The sequence below is a fragment of the Ambystoma mexicanum genome, chromosome 3q (genome assembly GCF_040938575.1).
Source record: "Ambystoma mexicanum isolate Mex_15411 chromosome 3q, UKY_AmexF1_1, whole genome shotgun sequence".
NCBI classification, from domain to species: domain Eukaryota; kingdom Metazoa; phylum Chordata; class Amphibia; order Caudata; family Ambystomatidae; genus Ambystoma; species Ambystoma mexicanum.
Window position 1 is genome coordinate 854,234,234 of NC_090926.1, and position 19,512 is coordinate 854,253,745.

A 19,512-nucleotide genomic window follows, 5' to 3' on the forward strand; every position below is an offset into this window, starting at 1 on the left:
GAGATGGACTCCCACACGCTGACGAAGCTTGCCAGCCGGCCTCCCACCGGGGTGCTTCGGTGGGGGCCCGACCCAAGGCCGGTTCAGTCCTGGTTCGACAAGGCTTTGCCGCCTTGTCCTCCTTGGCGACGACGGCGGGGTCCGCCTGACTTGCCTCGTCCCCTGTAAGCTTCCTGCGACGACGAACGGGCCGCTTGACAGTAGGTGGAAAATCCGCCACCGGAACCTTTGGAGGCACCCTGTTTGCCTCCGCCGCTCCAAAAGGGCGGTCGCCGTTGCTGGAGAACCCCAAGAGCCCGGGCCGTCTCCGTGTCTGCCTTGATGGCTTGAAGGGAATCGTCCACTGTTTTCCCAAACAGGTTGTTTCCGTCGAACGGCATGTCCAAGACTCTGGTCTGCACGTCCTGACGGAAGTCAGCAGCATTGAGCCATCCACGCCGCCTAAGGCACACGCCGTTGCCCAACTGGCGAAATCCAGCGTCAGCCATGTCCGTCGCAATCGTAATGGCGTGGTCCGACGCCACCTCTCCTTCCTGCAAGATCTCTAGGGCTTCCGCCCTCTTGTCATCCGGTAGGAAGTCCAGCAGGGGGGCCAGTTTGTACCACAACTCCCTGTCGTAGCGGGCTACGATAGCCAAGGCGTTGGCCGCCTTAATCGTCGTCGCTGCAGACGAGATGACTCTGCGTCCCATCGTATCTAATTTCTTTCCCTCGCCGTCCGGCGGGGAGGTCGACGTAGAGGCCTTGCCCCCTCCCCCCCGCTTTCTTCCTGGCCGCCGCGGAGACGACCGAGTCCGGGGTCGGCTGTGCCCGAAGGCACAAGGGGGCCGCGTCCGGGATCCGGTACTTCTTCTCGTACCGATCCCTTCTAGCCGGCGTCGTGGATGGGTTCTTGAGGAGGGCGAGGCCCTCATCCCAAATATCGTCCAGTAGAGGTACAGAGAGGACCGTCTTCCTCTTGGCCTCACGCCGTTGATAAAGGAAACCTTCCTTCTTCTTCTCTTCCGGGCAGAGCTGGAAAAGCTCGGATGCCCTGGCGATCATGGAGTGAAACGATCCAATCTCGTCGGGCGGGGAAGCCCGGGTGGGAGGTGACGACGGCAGATCCTCGTCGTAAACCTCGTCGTCCGTACCCGTCGCGTCCGTGTCAGTCCCCGTATCATCCCCACGAGTCATGGACGGGGAGGAGGGCTGAACAGGGCGCGATGTCTGAAAAGGAGGTGGAGGATGAATCCTTCTTCTCTTAGGGGGAGGGCTCCCAGAAGGGCCTGGCTCCGGGTCCCCCGTCGGGAGCGGTTCCTCCGCTGGTGGTAACGGCAGTCTCGTCCTTATCTCCGAGCATAAGGACTGTATAGCCAACAAAATGGCCGCCGAGTTGTCTTGCGGCACTGGTTGAGGGGAGTCCGACGGGCGGTCAGGGGCCCCGTCGGCACTCTCGACGTTATCGTCGTCTCCTACGTCGGGGTCCCTCCCGACGGGCTGGTCTTCTTCCACGCCAACGCCGTGGCTTAAGACTTCGATCAGCTCTTCCTCAGAGGTTGAGGCCGAATCCACGACGACCTCCTGCTCCCCCTTTTTCTTCTCTGTCGGAGGTTTCACGGGGGTCCTGTCGATGGGCATAAAAGAGGACTCCCTCCGCGGTGGCAGGGAGACTCTGAGCCCCGAGGTCGCCACCACTGGTGTAGCCTCCACAGGCTGACCCAGGACGTGTTGGAGGGTGACCATCCGGAACTTCTGTGCCTTGATGAATTTGTTCAGTCGTCGTAGGTCTAAGATGGGACGCCATCCTCCTGTCTTCTTCTTCACGAGGAAGTATCTTGAGTAAACTCCGGAGCCCCGAAGCCTCTTTGGGACGAGCTCGATGGCGCCCTTCTTGAGCATCGCCTTTACCTCCAAGAGAAGTTGAGGGATGTGATGTTCTTTCCTGGCCACAGGGGGGATGCGCGGGCACCTCTTTAGAAACTCGAGCGCGTGACCCTGAGCTAGGGCGTCCAGCACCCAACGGTCGGTGGAGATGGACTCCCACACGCTGACGAAGCTTGCCAGCCGGCCTCCCACCGGGGTGCTTCGGTGGGGGCCCGACCCAAGGCCGGTTCAGTCCTGGTTCGACAAGGCTTTGCCGCCTTGTCCTCCTTGGCGACGACGGCGGGGTCCGCCTGACTTGCCTCGTCCCCTGTAAGCTTCCTGCGACGACGAACGGGCCGCTTGACAGTAGGTGGAAAATCCGCCACCGGAACCTTTGGAGGCACCCTGTTTGCCTCCGCCGCTCCAAAAGGGCGGTCGCCGTTGCTGGAGAACCCCAAGAGCCCGGGCCGTCTCCGTGTCTGCCTTGATGGCTTGAAGGGAATCGTCCACTGTTTTCCCAAACAGGTTGTTTCCGTCGAACGGCATGTCCAAGACTCTGGTCTGCACGTCCTGACGGAAGTCAGCAGCATTGAGCCATCCACGCCGCCTAAGGCACACGCCGTTGCCCAACTGGCGAAATCCAGCGTCAGCCATGTCCGTCGCAATCGTAATGGCGTGGTCCGACGCCACCTCTCCTTCCTGCAAGATCTCTAGGGCTTCCGCCCTCTTGTCATCCGATAGGAAGTCCAGCAGGGGGGCCAGTTTGTACCACAACTCCCTGTCGTAGCGGGCTACGATAGCCAAGGCGTTGGCCGCCTTAATCGTCGTCGCTGCAGACGAGATGACTCTGCGTCCCATCGTATCTAATTTCTTTCCCTCGCCGTCCGGCGGGGAGGTCGACGTAGAGGCCTTGCCCCCTCCCCCCCGCTTTCTTCCTGGCCGCCGCGGAGACGACCGAGTCCGGGGTCGGCTGTGCCCGAAGGCACAAGGGGGCCGCGTCCGGGATCCGGTACTTCTTCTCGTACCGATCCCTTCTAGCCGGCGTCGTGGATGGGTTCTTGAGGAGGGCGAGGCCCTCATCCCAAATATCGTCCAGTAGAGGTACAGAGAGGACCGTCTTCCTCTTGGCCTCACGCCGTTGATAAAGGAAACCTTCCTTCTTCTTCTCTTCCGGGCAGAGCTGGAAAAGCTCGGATGCCCTGGCGATCATGGAGTGAAACGATCCAATCTCGTCGGGCGGGGAAGCCCGGGTGGGAGGTGACGACGGCAGATCCTCGTCGTAAACCTCGTCGTCCGTACCCGTCGCGTCCGTGTCAGTCCCCGTATCATCCCCACGAGTCATGGACGGGGAGGAGGGCTGAACAGGGCGCGATGTCTGAAAAGGAGGTGGAGGATGAATCCTTCTTCTCTTAGGGGGAGGGCTCCCAGAAGGGCCTGGCTCCGGGTCCCCCGTCAGGAGCGGTTCCTCCGCTGGTGGTAACGGCAGTCTCCTCCTTATCTCCGAGCATAAGGACTGTATAGCCAACAAAATGGCCGCCGAGTTGTCTTGCGGCACTGGTTGAGGGGAGTCCGACGGGCCCCGTCGGCACTCTCGACGTTATCGTCGTCTCCTACGTCGGGGTCCCTCCCGACGGGCTGGTCTTCTTCCACGCCAACGCCGTGGCTTAAGACTTCGATCAGCTCTTCCTCAGAGGTTGAGGCCGAATCCACGACGACCTCCTGCCCCCCCTTTTTCTTCTCCGTCGGAGGTTTCACGGGGGTCATGTCGATGGGCATAAAAGAGGACTCCCTCCTCGGTATCAGGGAGACTCTGAGCCCCTAGGTCGCCACCACTGGTGTAGCCTCCACAGGCTGAGCCAGGGCCGCCGCGACTGTCTCGATAGAGGCCTTAGCCGGATGGATTAAGGCTTTCACCACCTTAGGTGCGCTCACCGCCTTCTCCTTGGGGGGAGGGTCACTGCCTCGCTCCCCCTCGGATGGGGCCTTCGAGCTCGACCGGGGTCTCTCCAGGAGCTTCGCCGGGTGCTCAGCCTTCCTCTTACCCGAACCAGAGCGTTGGCTCGTGGTTGATGGCGCCGGGGAGGATGCGCCCTGCCTGGCGCCCGTAGAGTCCGACCGTTCTGCGCTCCCGGTGCCAGCGGACTCGCGGTGCTTGGCCTTGTGTTGGACCCCCGTCGCCGGGGCGTCCTCAAAGGTCTTAGAAGACCGCTCGGACTTCTTCTTCTTCTTCTCGCCTGACGGGCTCTTCCCTTCCAGCCAGTTGGCGAGACGTTGATGGCGGTCCTTCATGGTCCGCTCTGACATATTGCCGCAAAACGCCCAGTCCTTCTCCACGTGCGTCTTGTCCTCATGTAGGCAGTAAAGACAAAGGGAGTGTTCGTCCTCCTTAAAGACATTCTGAAGCTGGCATCCAGGGCAGACCCTGAACAGCTTTCCCGGCGTCGAGCTTCCCTTCTCCTGGGCCATGTCCGAGATGGGCCTGAGAAACTTCTGGAGTCCTCCAAAAGCGTGGCTCGACGAAATCTTCACCCTTGAGGGGCGTAGACGAATCCGACACGGGTCCCCGTTGATCGGATGAAGAAACGGTGGAGCTTGAGGCTCTTTTGACCGAAAAATAGAAGTTTTTTTGAGAAAAAACGTGAAAAAATAGCACTAACGCTCGAGATCAATAACACGAGTATCCCAACACTTGAACGTGCGGTAAAAATCTGAAGATGGCTGCCAGAGGCGGGGCTTAGGTAGAGGGCAGTCATTGGCTGTGGTCAGTATGACGCAGAGATCAGTGATTGGTTACTACTACGAAAGACAGATCAGAAACGAAACTGATACTGATTTTTTCTTTACCGAGGATTCCCAGCCTGACGACGGGGAATATTCATGAGCATGTGAATCCATGCCAGACCCCATGCTGGAGAAAGGAAGTTACAGAGTCATTTTGAACCAAGAAAGAACATTACTTTTGAGAGGCACAAGTTTTTTGAAAGAGCCCAGGAACTGCACGAACCGGTTCAGAGCTTCATTGCAGCATTGAGGACATTAAGTCACACGTGTGATTTTGGATAACTAACCAACTCGCTCATTCGTGACCAGATTGTGCACTGTACGAATAGTAGTCGTGTTCAAGAAAAATTGTTATCCAAAGACCTGCCTCTGGAACAAGCAGTGGAGATAGCCAGAGGCATGGAACAAACTTCCAAATATATGCTGAGCATGAAACCCGACAAGCAAGTTAACGAAGTAGCTACAATTAAGAGTAACAGGAAGTTTACCGCTGGAAGAGAAGTAAAGTGTTACAAGTGCAGAAGCAATCGTCACATTTCCACTAACATGTTCTGCCCAGCCAGGAATGTGAACTGTTTGAAGTGCAAAAAGAAGGGACATTTTGCTAGGGTTTGCCGAGAGTCTTCCACTGTTGAAAATATTGAAGCTAGCGGAAAGTGTCCAGAGCAAGAAGAAAGTTCCATGGGGTCAAACCATATCCAAGCGAAACATGTCTTAGAGGTGGGGGTCACGTTCAACAGTGGCAATGGACCCATTGATATATTTCTTGTGAATGGAAGAGTTGTGACAATTAAGGTGGATAGTTGTTCGTCTTGGACAATTATGTCAAAACAGACCATTGAAAAGTGTATGAATGGGAATGTTAAACAGTTAAAGGAGCACAGGATTGAGCCATATACATATGGAAATGTCAAGATTGATGTTTTGGGAAAGTACACCGCAACTATTAAGTACAAAGGAAGGAGCTGTGATGCAAACATATATGTGACCAAAGAAGGGTCGTTGCTCCTAGGCTGGAGCGAACAACGCAAGCTGGGCATCCGCATCCAAGCCAGCGCCAAGTTTCCCATCACCATTGCGGAGGTTGGGGACAAGTGGGATAAGGAATTTCCTGATGTGTTTTCGGAGGATCTGGGAAGGTTGAATGGGTTTGAACATAAAATCAAACTTAAAAAGGAAGCGATTCCTAGGGTGCATAAGGTGAGGCCAGTACCTCAACACCTCAGAGACAAGTTGAAGGTAGAAATAGAGTCTTTCCTACAGAAGGGGATCATTGAGAGAATCGAAGGGTCAGAGTGGCTGTCTCCTGTGGTGATTGCGATGAAAGCCAATGGAGAAATCAGGCTTTGTGTGGATTTGAGGGACCTAAATAGAAGCATATTGGTGGATCGTCACTCTCTTCCAATAATTTCAGAAAAGCTGTCAATGCTGAACAATGCTAAAGTGTTTTTCTGTGATGGACTTATCTCAGGTTTATCATCAGGTGCCACTTTCGGAAGACTGCCAACATTTAACTGCGTTTGTGACGACTGAAGGGACCTTCAAGTACTGTTGCATGCCGTTTGGACTAGCATCGACGGCAGCGGTTTTCCAGAGGGTCATGCAGATAGTAATGGATGGCATGCCTAATGTTATCATTTTTCAGGATGATACATTAATCTTTGCTGAGTCAAATGAGAGGCATGATGAGTTGTATTGAGTATATTGGGAGATACAGGTTTGTCTGTATAGAGGAGGAAATGTAAGTTGGCTGTGGAGAGTGTAGAATATTTGGGTCATGTAGTGTTGAGTGATGGAATTAGACCGAAACTGAGGTTGGTGGATGCGGTTAAGGCGGCACTGTGTCCATTGGATAAGGACCAACTGAGGTCTTTTCTGGACTTAGCGGAGTGTTATCATAAATTTGTAAAATACTTTGCTGTGATATCCACTCCTTTAAGAGTGTTGTTAAAGAAGGGTGTGAAATTTGAGTGGTCAGCTGGGTGTGAGGAGGCATTTTGCAAGATCAAGAAGGGGATAACTGAGGCGCCCTCAATTGGAAAATTTGATCCGAGAGACAGGAGTATTTTGTCAGTGGATGCAAGCATATTGAGCTTAGGTGCAACCCTTATGCAGTATGAGAATAATAACAAAGAAAAGGTGATAGCATTTGCATCTAGAACTTTAAAAGGGGCTGAAGAAAATTATTCTGTTATTGAGCGGGAGGCTCTAGCAATGTATTGGGCCATCAATCACTTCAGGTTTTTCTTATGGGGCAGGAGATTCATTGTGAGAACCGATCACAAGCCGTTAGTGCAACTATTTGACAGTGGAAGATGGGCCTTAGGTTCTCGTAGGATAAGCAGATGGGGTCTGGGATTACATGCCTATGATTTTGATGTGAGTTATCTGCCAGGAAAGAAAAATATAGTGGCGGATTGTCTCTCTAGGATGCCCACTGGGGTGTGGGGGAAGGTGAAGGAGTGAATGTGGAAGAGAGCGAGGAGTGTGTAGTGGCTGAGCTGGATGTGGTTTGTGTTGGGCATGAGGAATGGGAACAGGGAGAACTCATGGACAAGGATTTACCGAGTATAAAGGAGTGGACTGTGGAAGGTTGGCCCAGCAAGGAAGCACTGGAAAAGAAATGTGAGGTTTGGTAGGAGGTCAAGGAGCAATTGAGTATCATTGGGGGAAGGTCGAGAAGGGGCATATGTATTGTACCTTCAGAGGGTGTTAGAGTTGCTTTGCTGGAATAAGCACATCAGGGACATCCTGGTGAAGGAGCCACAAAGAGAAGGCTGAGGAACAGCTATTGGTGGCTGTGGATGGATAGGATGGTGGAGAGGTTTGTTAAGGATTGTGTATCTTGCCAGATGAACGATAAGAACAAAGTGGTGCAGGAGACTCCACTAATTCCCAATACTGTCCCCGGTCAACCGTGGCAAAAGTTGGCAGTAGACATGTTGGGACCAGTCGCAGGTTTAGGTGATGGTTTCAGGTACATTTTTGTTTTAGTGCATTTCTACTCCAAGTGTGTAGAGTGGGAGGCTGCCAGGGAGGTAACAGCTGAAGAATTTGTTTTGTTTTTGGAAAAAGTTTTTCTGAGGGAAGGATGTCCTTCAGAAATTGTATCTGACAATGGGATTCAGTTTGTCTCTGTGTTTATGAGGAAATTCCTGGAGAGTTATGGTATTGAACATACTAGGATGGCCTTGTATCATCCCAGGGCCAATGGCCTTGTGGAGAGGGCTAAAAGGTACATAAAGGGAAGGATTCAATTGGCTATGCGCACGGGACAGCCATGGAGGGAGGTTCTGGACCACATGATATGGGGTTACTTGACCACTCCACATTCTGTCACAGGGGTTTCCCCGTTTGCATCACTCAAGGGCAGAGAACCAGGAACCTGACTCTGTCCAGGATGGTTGGGGTTGGCAGGGTCGATTGTAGTGGACAGAGATGCCATTATGAGGCTGATCATGGAAAGCCAAAGGACCAACAAAGAGCAGTTTGACGGGAGGGAGCGTGTCAAGGTTCGTGATTGGAGAGTAGGAGAGTGGGTGCTCATAAAGAATCCCAGGTTTACGCACAAGTGTGTCGAGAGCAAGTTTATTGGTCCCAAAAGGATATCTGCCGTGAGGGAGGGAGTTGTCATTCTGGAAGGTGGTGAGGTTTGGTCTAAGGGCAGGTTGGCAAGGACGGTGAGCACGGATGGTGTGGCAGGTGATGGTGTTATGGGTGAGGATGGAGAGCAGCTTGGTGGTAGAGCGGTTGAGGCTGGGCCTGTGCTCAGTGGGACAGATGTTAATGGTGTTGTGTGTCCAGGTGTTAGGCAAGGAGTTGTCTTGGGGAGTGGAGTGGGTTCTCAAAAGATAGTGACGCGCGAACCGGGGTGGTTGCAAGATTATGTGCGTTAAATGGATTATTGCATTTTTTATAACTTGTTTTTGGTTGTTTTTCTCTTGGTTGTTCTGCTGAACTTTTGGGAAGCTTAGTTCATATTGTTCCTGTTTGCTTGCTTGTTATGTTTGATTTGGTTTTACGGTCTGTTGGTTTCAAAAAGTTTTTAGGGGGGAAGATATGTAATGATTTGTAAGGGTCTATCGACCGCTGTCTCACGAGCTTTCTCTCTGCATTCTGAGTTGGCTCGTGAGACAGCGGTCGACGGTTGAAGAGGCTTTGTACGGCAGCTATGTTTGCTGGTTGCTCCACACGGGCCCGCCAATAAAGAACTTAAAAGAACACTTACTTTGGTATCGTGTTCATTTCTAACTTCCTCCACAGGATTCACCCCCAGACGAAATCGGTTCTTTTCAAACCACCCTGGCGTAAATGTTTGATCTCTTGCCTACTGAGTAACGGCGAGAGAGGTCACGGAAGATGATAGTGTCTGTTCCCATCTAATACTCATGTAAGATGGGAATAGACTTTATCAACTTATCTGTTGCTGAAGAATGATATAAAATGTGTAGCTGTAGATCAGTGAATTGAGTAAGAAACTGTTGAGTAAAGGGGGAATTCTGGAGAGGACTCCCACCTGTGAGCGTGTGGTAAAGAATCTGATGATGGCCTCTAAGGGTGGAGCTAAGGGGGACACTGCCCATCGGCTGAAGGGTAAATGATCCAAAATGAGTCTGATATTTTCATTGAAACTGCTTTATTATCACTCAGGAGTCGCAGCCTTCGTGTTTACTGCATCTAGTTAAACATTATGGGCCTGATTCACAGAAGCGCTTTATAATGGCACAACCCCATTGGAAAACGCTCTGTGAATCAGGCCCTATAGCAACAATCAGCAACAGGTAAAGAAAGAATCACGTGAGAGTGTGCCTAAAGTGAGCAGCCTTTCACTTTAAACAAGCTTTTGAAGTAAACTGTTCAAAAGTCCATGTCCGTGTTTTCAAGTGCATAACGTCTGAACATTCCTAAAATATGAACACATGAAAAATAATTTAAACCAGAAAGAAGCAGTAACTTTCACAATCCTGTTATCGCTCTGAAACGCATTTGTCCCCTAGTACGAACACATGTCCAGGGCAGCCTTTCCATCACTGACATACTCTACTATCTTGTGCCTCAGGTTGAATTTGCTTCTTATTGGTGTGCTCAGGATTCTACCTCCACTCATGTTAAGATCACGACTCCCTTTCCACCTTGGATCTGTTTTTATAATGATAGTTGATGGTAAATAATGAAATGTAAGTCCCAACATAAAACAATCCTAAAGTGTGCACAAAATTGGAAGCCAGCACTGTGGAACCTTTAAACAGCATCTCCCAGCTAAGACTATTTTTTAATGTTATAAATCAGTTTTTGTGCGCAATACATACAGTCCTTCTGATGGAAATGCAGGAGAAATACAGACACAGTTAGCACCACACACAACACAAAGTAGGCACATTCTAAACTGTTCCTAACTACACAAATGTTAAAGTTATCTAAAAAGAGAGTACAGTAATGTACTTACACTTCAGGAAGTCATCTCTAGATCTCAAATTGGTATCGGGTGAAGATGGCGTGTCAGCTGGGTTGCTTTTCTGGGATTTATCTACAAAGAAAGGGAAATACATTTTTGCATCACATTAATAACAATATTTACATTTTGTGGTACATTTTGTAGGCAAGATAGGCCAGTGCTATGAAGAATTTGCTGCACCTATAAGTTTGGTAATTTCAGGTTGGTGGTTTATTTTCTATGACAGTGACTTTGCCCTTCACCTTTCTGAGGTCAAGAAAGTGCATAAAATGAAAACGTAGATGTAACATGTTATTAACTGTTAGGTAAGATTTTCATATCTACGATAAATTGTCCCAACCTGTGTCAACCCCAGAACCTTTTACTTTGACTGTAACTATTTTACCTTGTCCTTAAGTGAAGGGGACTCTTTTTCCCCTCTCACCTAGTCTTTTACTCTTTTGAAGGGTGACTGGTTTATGTCTCTCCATAGTGTATGCTTGAAGTTATAGTTTCCTACAACTTTTGGGCTTAGGCTGGGTTGCCCCTATGGGCTTCCCTGTTAATTTATCTTTCATGTACTTGGGTGACTTACAGTTCCCAAGCAGTAAAGAGGGATTTTCATCCCCCTTTACATTTTATATAGTGAGCCAGCACACCCCACCTTATGTGGAGTGCTCGGGGATACAACATATCCCCCTTTTTACTTACCTGGTAACATGTTGTTACAATTGCATGTTTCCTTGAATGGCTGGTGGCAGTGTACCTACTTTTAGGACTTTTTAGTCTTCATTACTCGCAGGCTGTTAATAAAGTATGGCCTACTTGTTTTCAGTGGCCTGTAAGCTTTTGTTTAAAATGACAATTTGTCATGCATGTCATCAGGTTAAGGGCTAATATTTTAAAAACAGTCCAATAGTAACCACTTAACCACAACTCAGGGAAAAACAGAAGGATAAAGTTACTAACCTATAACTACTGTTCTCCAGCATTGGTATCCTTCATAGATTCACATGTGGTTGACTATTCCCTGTGTCAGGCTGAAAATCCTCAGAAATAATAAAGCAGGTTCAATGAAAATGCAAGAAGTGCAGTCACTTTGGTGTTTTATTAGACTCAGTTTGGATCGTTTACCCTTTATCCAATAGGCCCTCTTAGTACTACCACTCAAGGCCATCTTCAGATTAGTTTTACCCAAAGAACACTGCAAAGAGGATTCTCCTGCGGGGTAGGTGGCAGGGTCGTATGTGAATCTATGAAAGATATGAATTATGGAGAACAGGCATTACAGGTAAGTACCTTAATCCTTCTCTAGCACTGTATCTTTCATAGAATTGCAAGCTGTTGAGCAGAATGGGAGGAGGAATTGTAGCTCACCTTAGGAGAACAAGCTTTGAATGGCTGCCAGTCTCACCATGGACTCTTCGCTGAGCTCTTGTTGATACAGTAGAATTTAATAAAGAAATGCTGAGACTGCCAAGTTACAACCCTACAAATGTCCAGCAATGGCACTCCGGACAAGACATTTATAGTAGAGGACATAGCTCTAATATTGGGCCTCATTACGAGTTGCCCGGTAAAACCGGGTTCATTACCGGCATGCCGGAATGAGCGTGTCCGTGCACGTATGAACCCGCTAATTGCGGGTCATCACGAGTGCGCGAGCACGCGCGTTCCCCCATGTCGGTAGTGGCAATACCGGCATGCCGGTAAAGGGCCTCCAAGCCCCCTATACCGGCATCGCGGGGCCCGCCCATTGCGCTACTGCCTCACACTAACCCGTAAATACCGGCACGGTAATACCGTCATGTTATTACCGTGTTCGCAAAAAACAGACCCGGAAATTACGTCATTGCGCAGGAACGGGAAATGGGCCAGCGGCCATCTTTAAAAACACAATCCATTGCCATCCTCCATTACTACCACTACACCCGTGTTGTTGAGTGCCAAAACACAACCAGGATGTCAAAGGCCACTGGAAAAAGCTCACAAAGGAAGAGGAAGCAGCGCTTTTCAGATGCAGAATTGACAATACTAGCGGACACAGTACAACAGCATGCTGACATAATCCGAAGCACGGACCTGAAGCATGCGGCCCAAACGCGTAAAAAACAGGTGTGGCAGGAGGTTGCGCAGAGGGTAACAGCAGTGGGGTGCACCCCAAGGAGTGTCCGGGATTGCAGAAAGCGCTGGGACGACCTCCGACTCCGTGTCCGGAAGATCCTTGCGGAGAACCGGAGGGCCGCAATGGCGACAGGCGGTGGCCCACACTCCCCTGTTAAGCTCACCACATGGGAGGAGATTGCAAGTGGATTCATCGATCCAGAATCCATAGAGGGGATCGGAGAGCAGGAGTTCGGGGCAGCTACCACAACAGAGGAAGGTGAGTGAACCATCACATCCACCAATAACAAAACATGATGTGACACAAGTGAGGTGGGAGTCCGATTAGGCAAGGCAATTCCTTTACCCAAGGCAACATCAACTCACCAACAGAATACTGATTGCCACCCCCTGCACCACATGCATGCTGCGTGAAATATGTAAACCCAACAGAGGTGCAACATGACCCATCCAGGCCCATGTCCCCCCCCCCACTTAGACAATCCAGTGCCACCAGCCATGCAATCATTGCCAACATGTCCCCTCAGTACACCAAATGCCACACAACAGAAATGAAATCATGCCTGAATGTATCAAGATATTACACTGCAACAAATCACAGCTGCCATTTGGCAATCTCACTGATGACCTGCATCTCTTCTATCCCCCAGGCACCGATGAGGAAGGTGGAACCCAGGACAGGGAGTCAAGCACATCCAGTGCACGCAAGGGGACCAGGGCCACCGCAACCCCCTCCTCTGAAAATTTGCCTGCGACCACTCCCAGTGTGCCACACAAGGCATCATCTCTGCAGGGTGCACCTGCTGCGATAGTGCCAGCTGTACCACCGGCCACCACGGATGTCGTGTCCACAGAGGTGGTCGAAGAGGCCGAAGAATCTTTGGGATTGCCCAGCCCAACACCCATTGGCACCCCCTGCCTCCTGTGGAGACAGAGAGCCTGGATGACCCATGTATCCATGACTCTGACCTAGGAGATTCGGACATCGGCATTTTCGCGGACGACAGTGCCCAGGACGAGGGCCCCACGCAGGTGCCTGCCACCACCCAGCCTTCCACCACCCTGCCTTCCACCACCCTGCCTTCCACCACCCCACCAGCCACCGGTACACCTGCGACAGAAACCACCTTTGAGGTACGTCTTGCAAAGATCACCCTGTGGAGACAGAGAGCTTGGATGACCCATGGCTCCATGACTCTGACCTAGGAGGTTCGGACATCGGCATTTTCGCAGACGACAGTGCCCAGGACGAGGGCCCCACGCAGGTGCCTGCCACCACCCAGCCTTCCACCACCCTGCCTTCCACCACCCTGCCTTCCACCACCCCACCAGCCACCGGTACACCTGCGACAGAAACCACCTTTGAGGTACGTCTTGCAAGGGTGGAGGCCCGCCAAGACGAGATGCTGCAGATTATGCGGCAACAGGTCGTTGCCGGTAATGAGGCCATGAAGGCCATAGCCACGGCCATTGCTGCAAATACAGCTGCCGTGGAGGCGTCCACGTCTGCATTCAGGCAGTGCATGGGGTCACTGACCGAGGCTCTACTAGCCAACATCAGGCAAGTGCAGCAGCCACACTATGGGTCTGCAAGGGGATTGACAATTGACACATCCACCACGTCAACACCTTCCACCTCTGTTCAATCTAGACCTGTGCGCTTAACGCGCAGGAGCGCATGGCCATGGAACCCCCAGACCCTAAAGTCGCCAAAAAGTGACTTTCTGAAAATTGGAAAAAATGTGAGGAGTAACAGTGGTGAAGGCAACACTGTTTGTTGCGCACATGGGGACATTTGGGATCTGTGGGGTGGGTGAGGGAGTTTGTTTTGGGATTGTGGGAGGGGGGAGTGGGCACAGTTTTGCACTTTCATATAATACACAAGTTTTCTGGAGAACAATCCCTGGCTGGACATTGTAATTTTTGGTGTGCATCCATTTAATGTGTTACGGTGTTCAGTGTCCAAACTACAACATTCCCTTTGTGCATGTTCACATTGGCCCAGTGTCTGACTGACAAAAGTCATTCATGGTCCCTGTGTCTTAAAAGTATTCGTCAATCAGTGCTTGGCGTACAGCATGGCCGTCCCGTGCATCACGTACTGGCAGGGGGGCTCCTTCGCCTCCATCTCCATCCCCTTCATCCTCACCCGGGCCATGCATGTCAATGTCAGGTGGCAGTGGTACATTCCTTCGGACGCACATGTTGTGCAGCATGACACAGGCCATGGTGATCTTTGCCACCTTCTCAGGCCTATACAGGAGTGCCCCACCAGACCTGCTTAGGCAGCGGAACCTTGCCTTCAACAGGCCAAAGGTCTGCTCAATCACAACAGGGTTCGAGTGTGCACACGATTGTACTCCTCTTCATGGCTGTTCTGCGGGTTCCTCACAGGGGTAAGTAGCCACGGCCTCAAGGGATATCCTCCATCACCTGCAAGCAGATACAAATAGGTGTGTGTCACTCTGAACTGACACCTTCAGGGAGCACGGTCATGGCAGCAGTTATTAGGTGTGAGCATGCACATGTCCCTGTACGTGTACCAAATAGTCACCTATATGGAATGTATACTGTAAAGAGGTGTGGAACACTGGATGGGGTTGAATAGATGATGCAGGGTGTAAGCATGCATGCTGAGGCAGATGTGCCGTGGCAGTGCGACAATGTTTAGCCTCCAAATCATGCAGTATACTGTTTGCTATGCATGGTCACACTGGCCGCATTGGCACAGTTGCCATCCTATTCAGTCATGCATTGCTTGCCATCACCATGGTGGCCTGGTTATGCCTCTTACTTGTTGTCATCCATTTGCATCATTTGTGATATGTGGCCCAGTGATGTGTCATTTTCAGTTTGGCTGTGTCAGGTGAGGAGTGTTTAGCTCTGCATTCATTCTACACTCACTGGCTATTGCCACCCAGGTGTACTATTCCCCACCCCCCTTTCCCACCCAGGTGTACTATCCCCCCCTTTCCCACCCAGGTGTACTATCATCCCCCCCCTTTCCCACCCAGGTGTACTATCCCCCTCTTCTGCATCCACACACATGAGTATCCCACAGCATGGCCATGGGCCTGTTGTGCAACTCACCGAGCAGCCAGGCATGTGGTCCAGCATGTCACTCCATGTGACGGGGTAGCGTGGAGTTGCGCAGTACCATGGCATCATGTGTGGATCCAGGAAATCGGGCGCAGCAATGAGTGATGATCTTGCTGGAGTCACATACCATTTGCACATTGATGGAGTGGTATTGCTTGCGATTGCGGTACACCGCCTCTGTGGCATGGGGGACTACCAATTCCACATGGGTGCAGTCGATGGCACCGACACAATTGGGCATGCCTGCCAGTGCATGGAAGCCTACTTTGGTTTCGGCTATCTCCTGGGCAGTCCGTGGTAGGGATATGTGGGTGCTTGCGTGCTTCAGGAGGGCATCCAGCACTTGGTTCAGCATGCGTGAGAATAGTGGTTGTGAAATGCCATGCAGCTGGCCCACTGTGTGTTGGTAGGTGCCTGTGGCCAGGAAGTGTAGCACAGACACCACCTTCAGTAGTGGGGGGATGGCAGTGCGTATTTGTATGTGGCTGGCAATGTCGTTCTGTATCATGTCCACTATGGTGGTGATAGTGTCACGGTCCAACCGGTACAGGGTGTGGATCTGCTCAGGGGTTAGGTTGAATGGGCTGGGTCTGGTGCGAGGGATTGGTGGCTGCCTACGAGGCGCTGGTGGCTGCGCTGGTGGTAATTGCTGGGCCTGTCTCACCCTCCTTCTCCTCCTGCGTCTCCTCTGTGCTGCCTGTTCTTGCTGCTGTTCTTGCTGCTGTTGTTGTTGTTGTTGCTGTAGTTGTAGCAGTATAGGCATGTCCTCCTGCGCCAGGATTGCAAATGCTAGTGGTAGCATTTTGGTGTAGGAAGGGGTGTGGTGTGTGGGTGTGCTCCTTTTGTACTGGCCCACTCTGCATTGCCTACACCTGGGAGGGGGGGATTGTGGTGTGTGGGTGTGCTCCTTTTGTACTGGCCCACTCTGCATTTCCTACACCTGGGGGGGGTTGTGGTGTGTGGGTGTGCTCAGTTCATACTGGCGCAGCCTCCTTTGACTCCACCGTGGGGATTGTGTGCACCTGTGGCAGCTGCCTTGTATCTTGGTTGCTGTTTGCGGGTGGTCCGCAATGCCTGTTTTTCCGGCATCATGCAGCCCCGTTGTTACCGTGTTCGCGATGCCGGTATTTGCATGTTTGCATGGGTTGTGATTACCCCCTATTACCGGCATGCCGGTATTTACTACCTGAAGAGGCGCGTGTACACGCCTATGCCGCTATTAGCGGCACCGTAAATAACGGTGCCGTTCATACCGGGTTTGCGGGTCAAAATGCTACGGAACGTTAAATGATGCTGGTATTTACATACCGGCATCATTTTTCCCTTACCGGCATGACTCGTAATGAGGCCCATTGTGTGCTTCTAGCTGCCCACCCAGTGGTCTTTTGACTTGGTTATGACAAAAGGCAATACACGCCGACAGCCATCTGGAAATGGAGACTAGAGAGGCTCTTGCCAGCACCATTGGGTCTATAGGCAATGAACAGCTGTTAAGATTTTCAAAAATATCTTGCGTGGTCTATGTAATATTTAAGTGCCTTCATCACATCTAAAGAATGGAGGGAATTTTCAGCGGGTGCCGTATGGAGGCTGAAAAACGTCGGGTTGGTGTAGTTAGGTAAAGAGCCTGCATGGACAACGCTTGGAAATCACTCTCCTCACAGTGTTGATGGCCACCAGGAACACCATTTACCAGGAGACTAACTTCATGTGAGTCTTATGCATAGGCTCAAACAGGGCTTGCATTTACCTGGTAAGAACAGTGGTGAGTTCCAAAGAAGGGGCAGCCTTGCACACTGGGCAACAGTTCTGAAGAGCCCTTTCATTAATTCTTTGCTAAGTCCATGCGGCCACAGTGTGTGTACCTGTTACGCTCACCTGACTCCCACAGAGGCGCTGGCCTGGTTCGCGCTGCTGTGACCTCTTCTAAGGTGATGCGCAGGGTTCGGAAGACGGACTGGACCGGGCCCCCAAATCTGGCTTACCTGGCTCGCAGAAGTATCCTTCTGTAGGTGAAAATAGGGGATTATCTGTCTGCGGGGTAATGCAATCGGCCTCCCACTTTCCCCTCTCACCCCTCTCACCCTCCTCGAAACCCTTCTGTGATTTCTCGTAGCGTCTCACCTGGGTCTGGAAGGACGAGCTCTCCATCCTGCTTCTGATGCAGGGGCACGTTGGTATCCAGTTACTTCACTGGATTTTCGGATTGGTGAGAACTAAACTTGCTTGGCTTCCAGGTAAGTTTTTTGATAAGAGGTTCCCCTTGTGTCCATGCATTAATGTACTAATGCTAGTGTCTTTTTCCCCATAGGGGCCGGGGTACGGAATGCCGGGGAACAGTCACCGACCCGAGATGAGAGGTGAAATCCTTGTAGAAATCAGGTAAGTCTTTAATGAGTGTTTTTTGGTAATGTCTTTTCATTCGCTCATTAACGCTGATGTCTCTTTTTCCCCTTAGTGGCCGGGGTCCGGAAATGCCAGGATGCGGCGCGGACCCGAAATGAAGAGGGAATGAATCAACAGGTAAGTCTTAACATGGAGATTTAGCTTTCCTTATTCCCTTCTCTCTCTCACCTTTTGTTCTGGTCTTTTTCTCCCTAGGCGCTGGGGCGTGACTGCGAATCCGGATGATCGCTGCTGAACATGGAGGCGCCCTGTAAAGGTGAGTGGAATGCGGCGCTGCAGCGATCGACGCGATGAGCTTTTAAATTAAAGTCTTCCTTTTCAGGATTGTCGGCGAGATGTCTCCGGGATGCGGATTTAGCAGGTAAGGACTTTTCCTTCTTCTGTTCTCTTCTTCTCTTCATTTGCAGGTGATCCAGGATGCTGGCAGGCGTGGCAGAAGTCAGGATGCAGGAGCAGACACGGTGAGCGTCCAGCTGCTAGATGCAGAACAACGCGAAGCACGTGTGGCTGTTCGGTGGGGTTTAAATAGCCTTGGAAGAAGTTCCAGGTATGTATCCTTCCTCCAATCAGGTATGTATCCTTCCCCGACCACGCCCGGATGGTAAATTAGTCCCACAGGTAAAGTAGTTCTTTCAGGCCTCAAGGAGGCCAGGATCCTGCAGCATGGTCTGCATCAGGTAAGTGCACCCAAGCACTCCCATAATGAGCCTGGTGCCTATGGTGCCAGGACTGATGTCTTTTATGAGCCTGGCGCCATAGGCGCCAGGACACTGTCCAAAGGGCCCCTATATGGGGTTGCTGGGTCCTTCCTTGGGGACTGGATGTCCGCTTTCGGGGACGCAGGGCTTGAACCGGCTCCCCGGGAGCGGGCATCATGACAGCACTCCCCGCCAAGGCCCCTCCCAAGGTTGTTCCCTCCGGGGGTTTTGGTTTGTCTGGGAAGAGTCGGTGGAATTTCCTGACTAATCGAGGTGCATGCACATGGTCGCTGGGTTCCCACGACCTCTCCTGAGGTCCGTACCCCTTCCAATCAATTAGGTAGAACAGTTTTGACTTAAACATTTTTGAGTCTAAAATGTTCTTCACTTCGAATTCGGGCTCCCCATCTATTAGAATAGGTTCTGGAGGTTTGAGTAGTCGGGTTCCGGATACCACTGGTTTCAGAAGTGACACATGAAAAACAGGGTGAATTCGCATACTAGCTGGTAAATCAAGTTTAACAGCACTGGGTTAATTATTGCCGTAATAGAATAAGGTCCCAGATATTTTGGGTTAAAAGTTCGAGGCCCTTTGAGTGGTAAATGTCTGGTAGCTAACCACACTTGATCCCCAGTCTGATACGGAGGTGCTTTACTCCGATGTAGATCAGCATTCTCCTTGTATTTTCTCTTGGCTTGTTGTAAATGCGTAGTTGCCTCTTTGAAGGCTTGGGTAATTGTAGAATGCAGATGTTCTACTGCAGGCATTCCGAGGTTCTGAGGTGAGTCAAGGTTTGAGGTTCGAGGGTGATGCCCAAACAAAGTATAAAAAGGACTGTGGCCAGTTCCAGAGTGTACCGAATTATTATATGCGTATTCGGCTATCCAAAGAATGTCTTTCCAGTTGCTTTCAGATTGCTGTAACATACACCCAAACTACTATTCAAGGGTCTGATTTGTCCTCTCGGTCTGACCATCTGTCAGGGATGGCACTCTATTAAGAGTAGCACAAGACACCCAGAAAGGGTTTGGGCGGTTGTGCCAATATAAAGTGGACAGATAAGTACACACACAGCAGAGAGGAAAGAGAACAAAGAGTAGGCCAGAGTAGCAAGGGAAAAAGGT

General features: G+C 51.1%; 1 protein-coding gene across 3 annotated transcripts in view; it reads right to left on the bottom strand.

Moving 5' to 3' along the window:
• Window positions 1–19,512, bottom strand: part of TRIM25 (tripartite motif containing 25) — an 828,971-nt gene that overhangs the window by 112,663 nt on the left and 696,796 nt on the right. For all 3 annotated transcript variants that reach the window (XM_069654946.1, XM_069654947.1, XM_069654945.1), the window contains one exon: window positions 10,073–10,153. In XM_069654946.1, coding sequence (XP_069511047.1) covers window positions 10,073–10,153 — 81 coding nt within the window. The remainder of the gene's footprint in view (window positions 1–10,072; window positions 10,154–19,512) is intronic.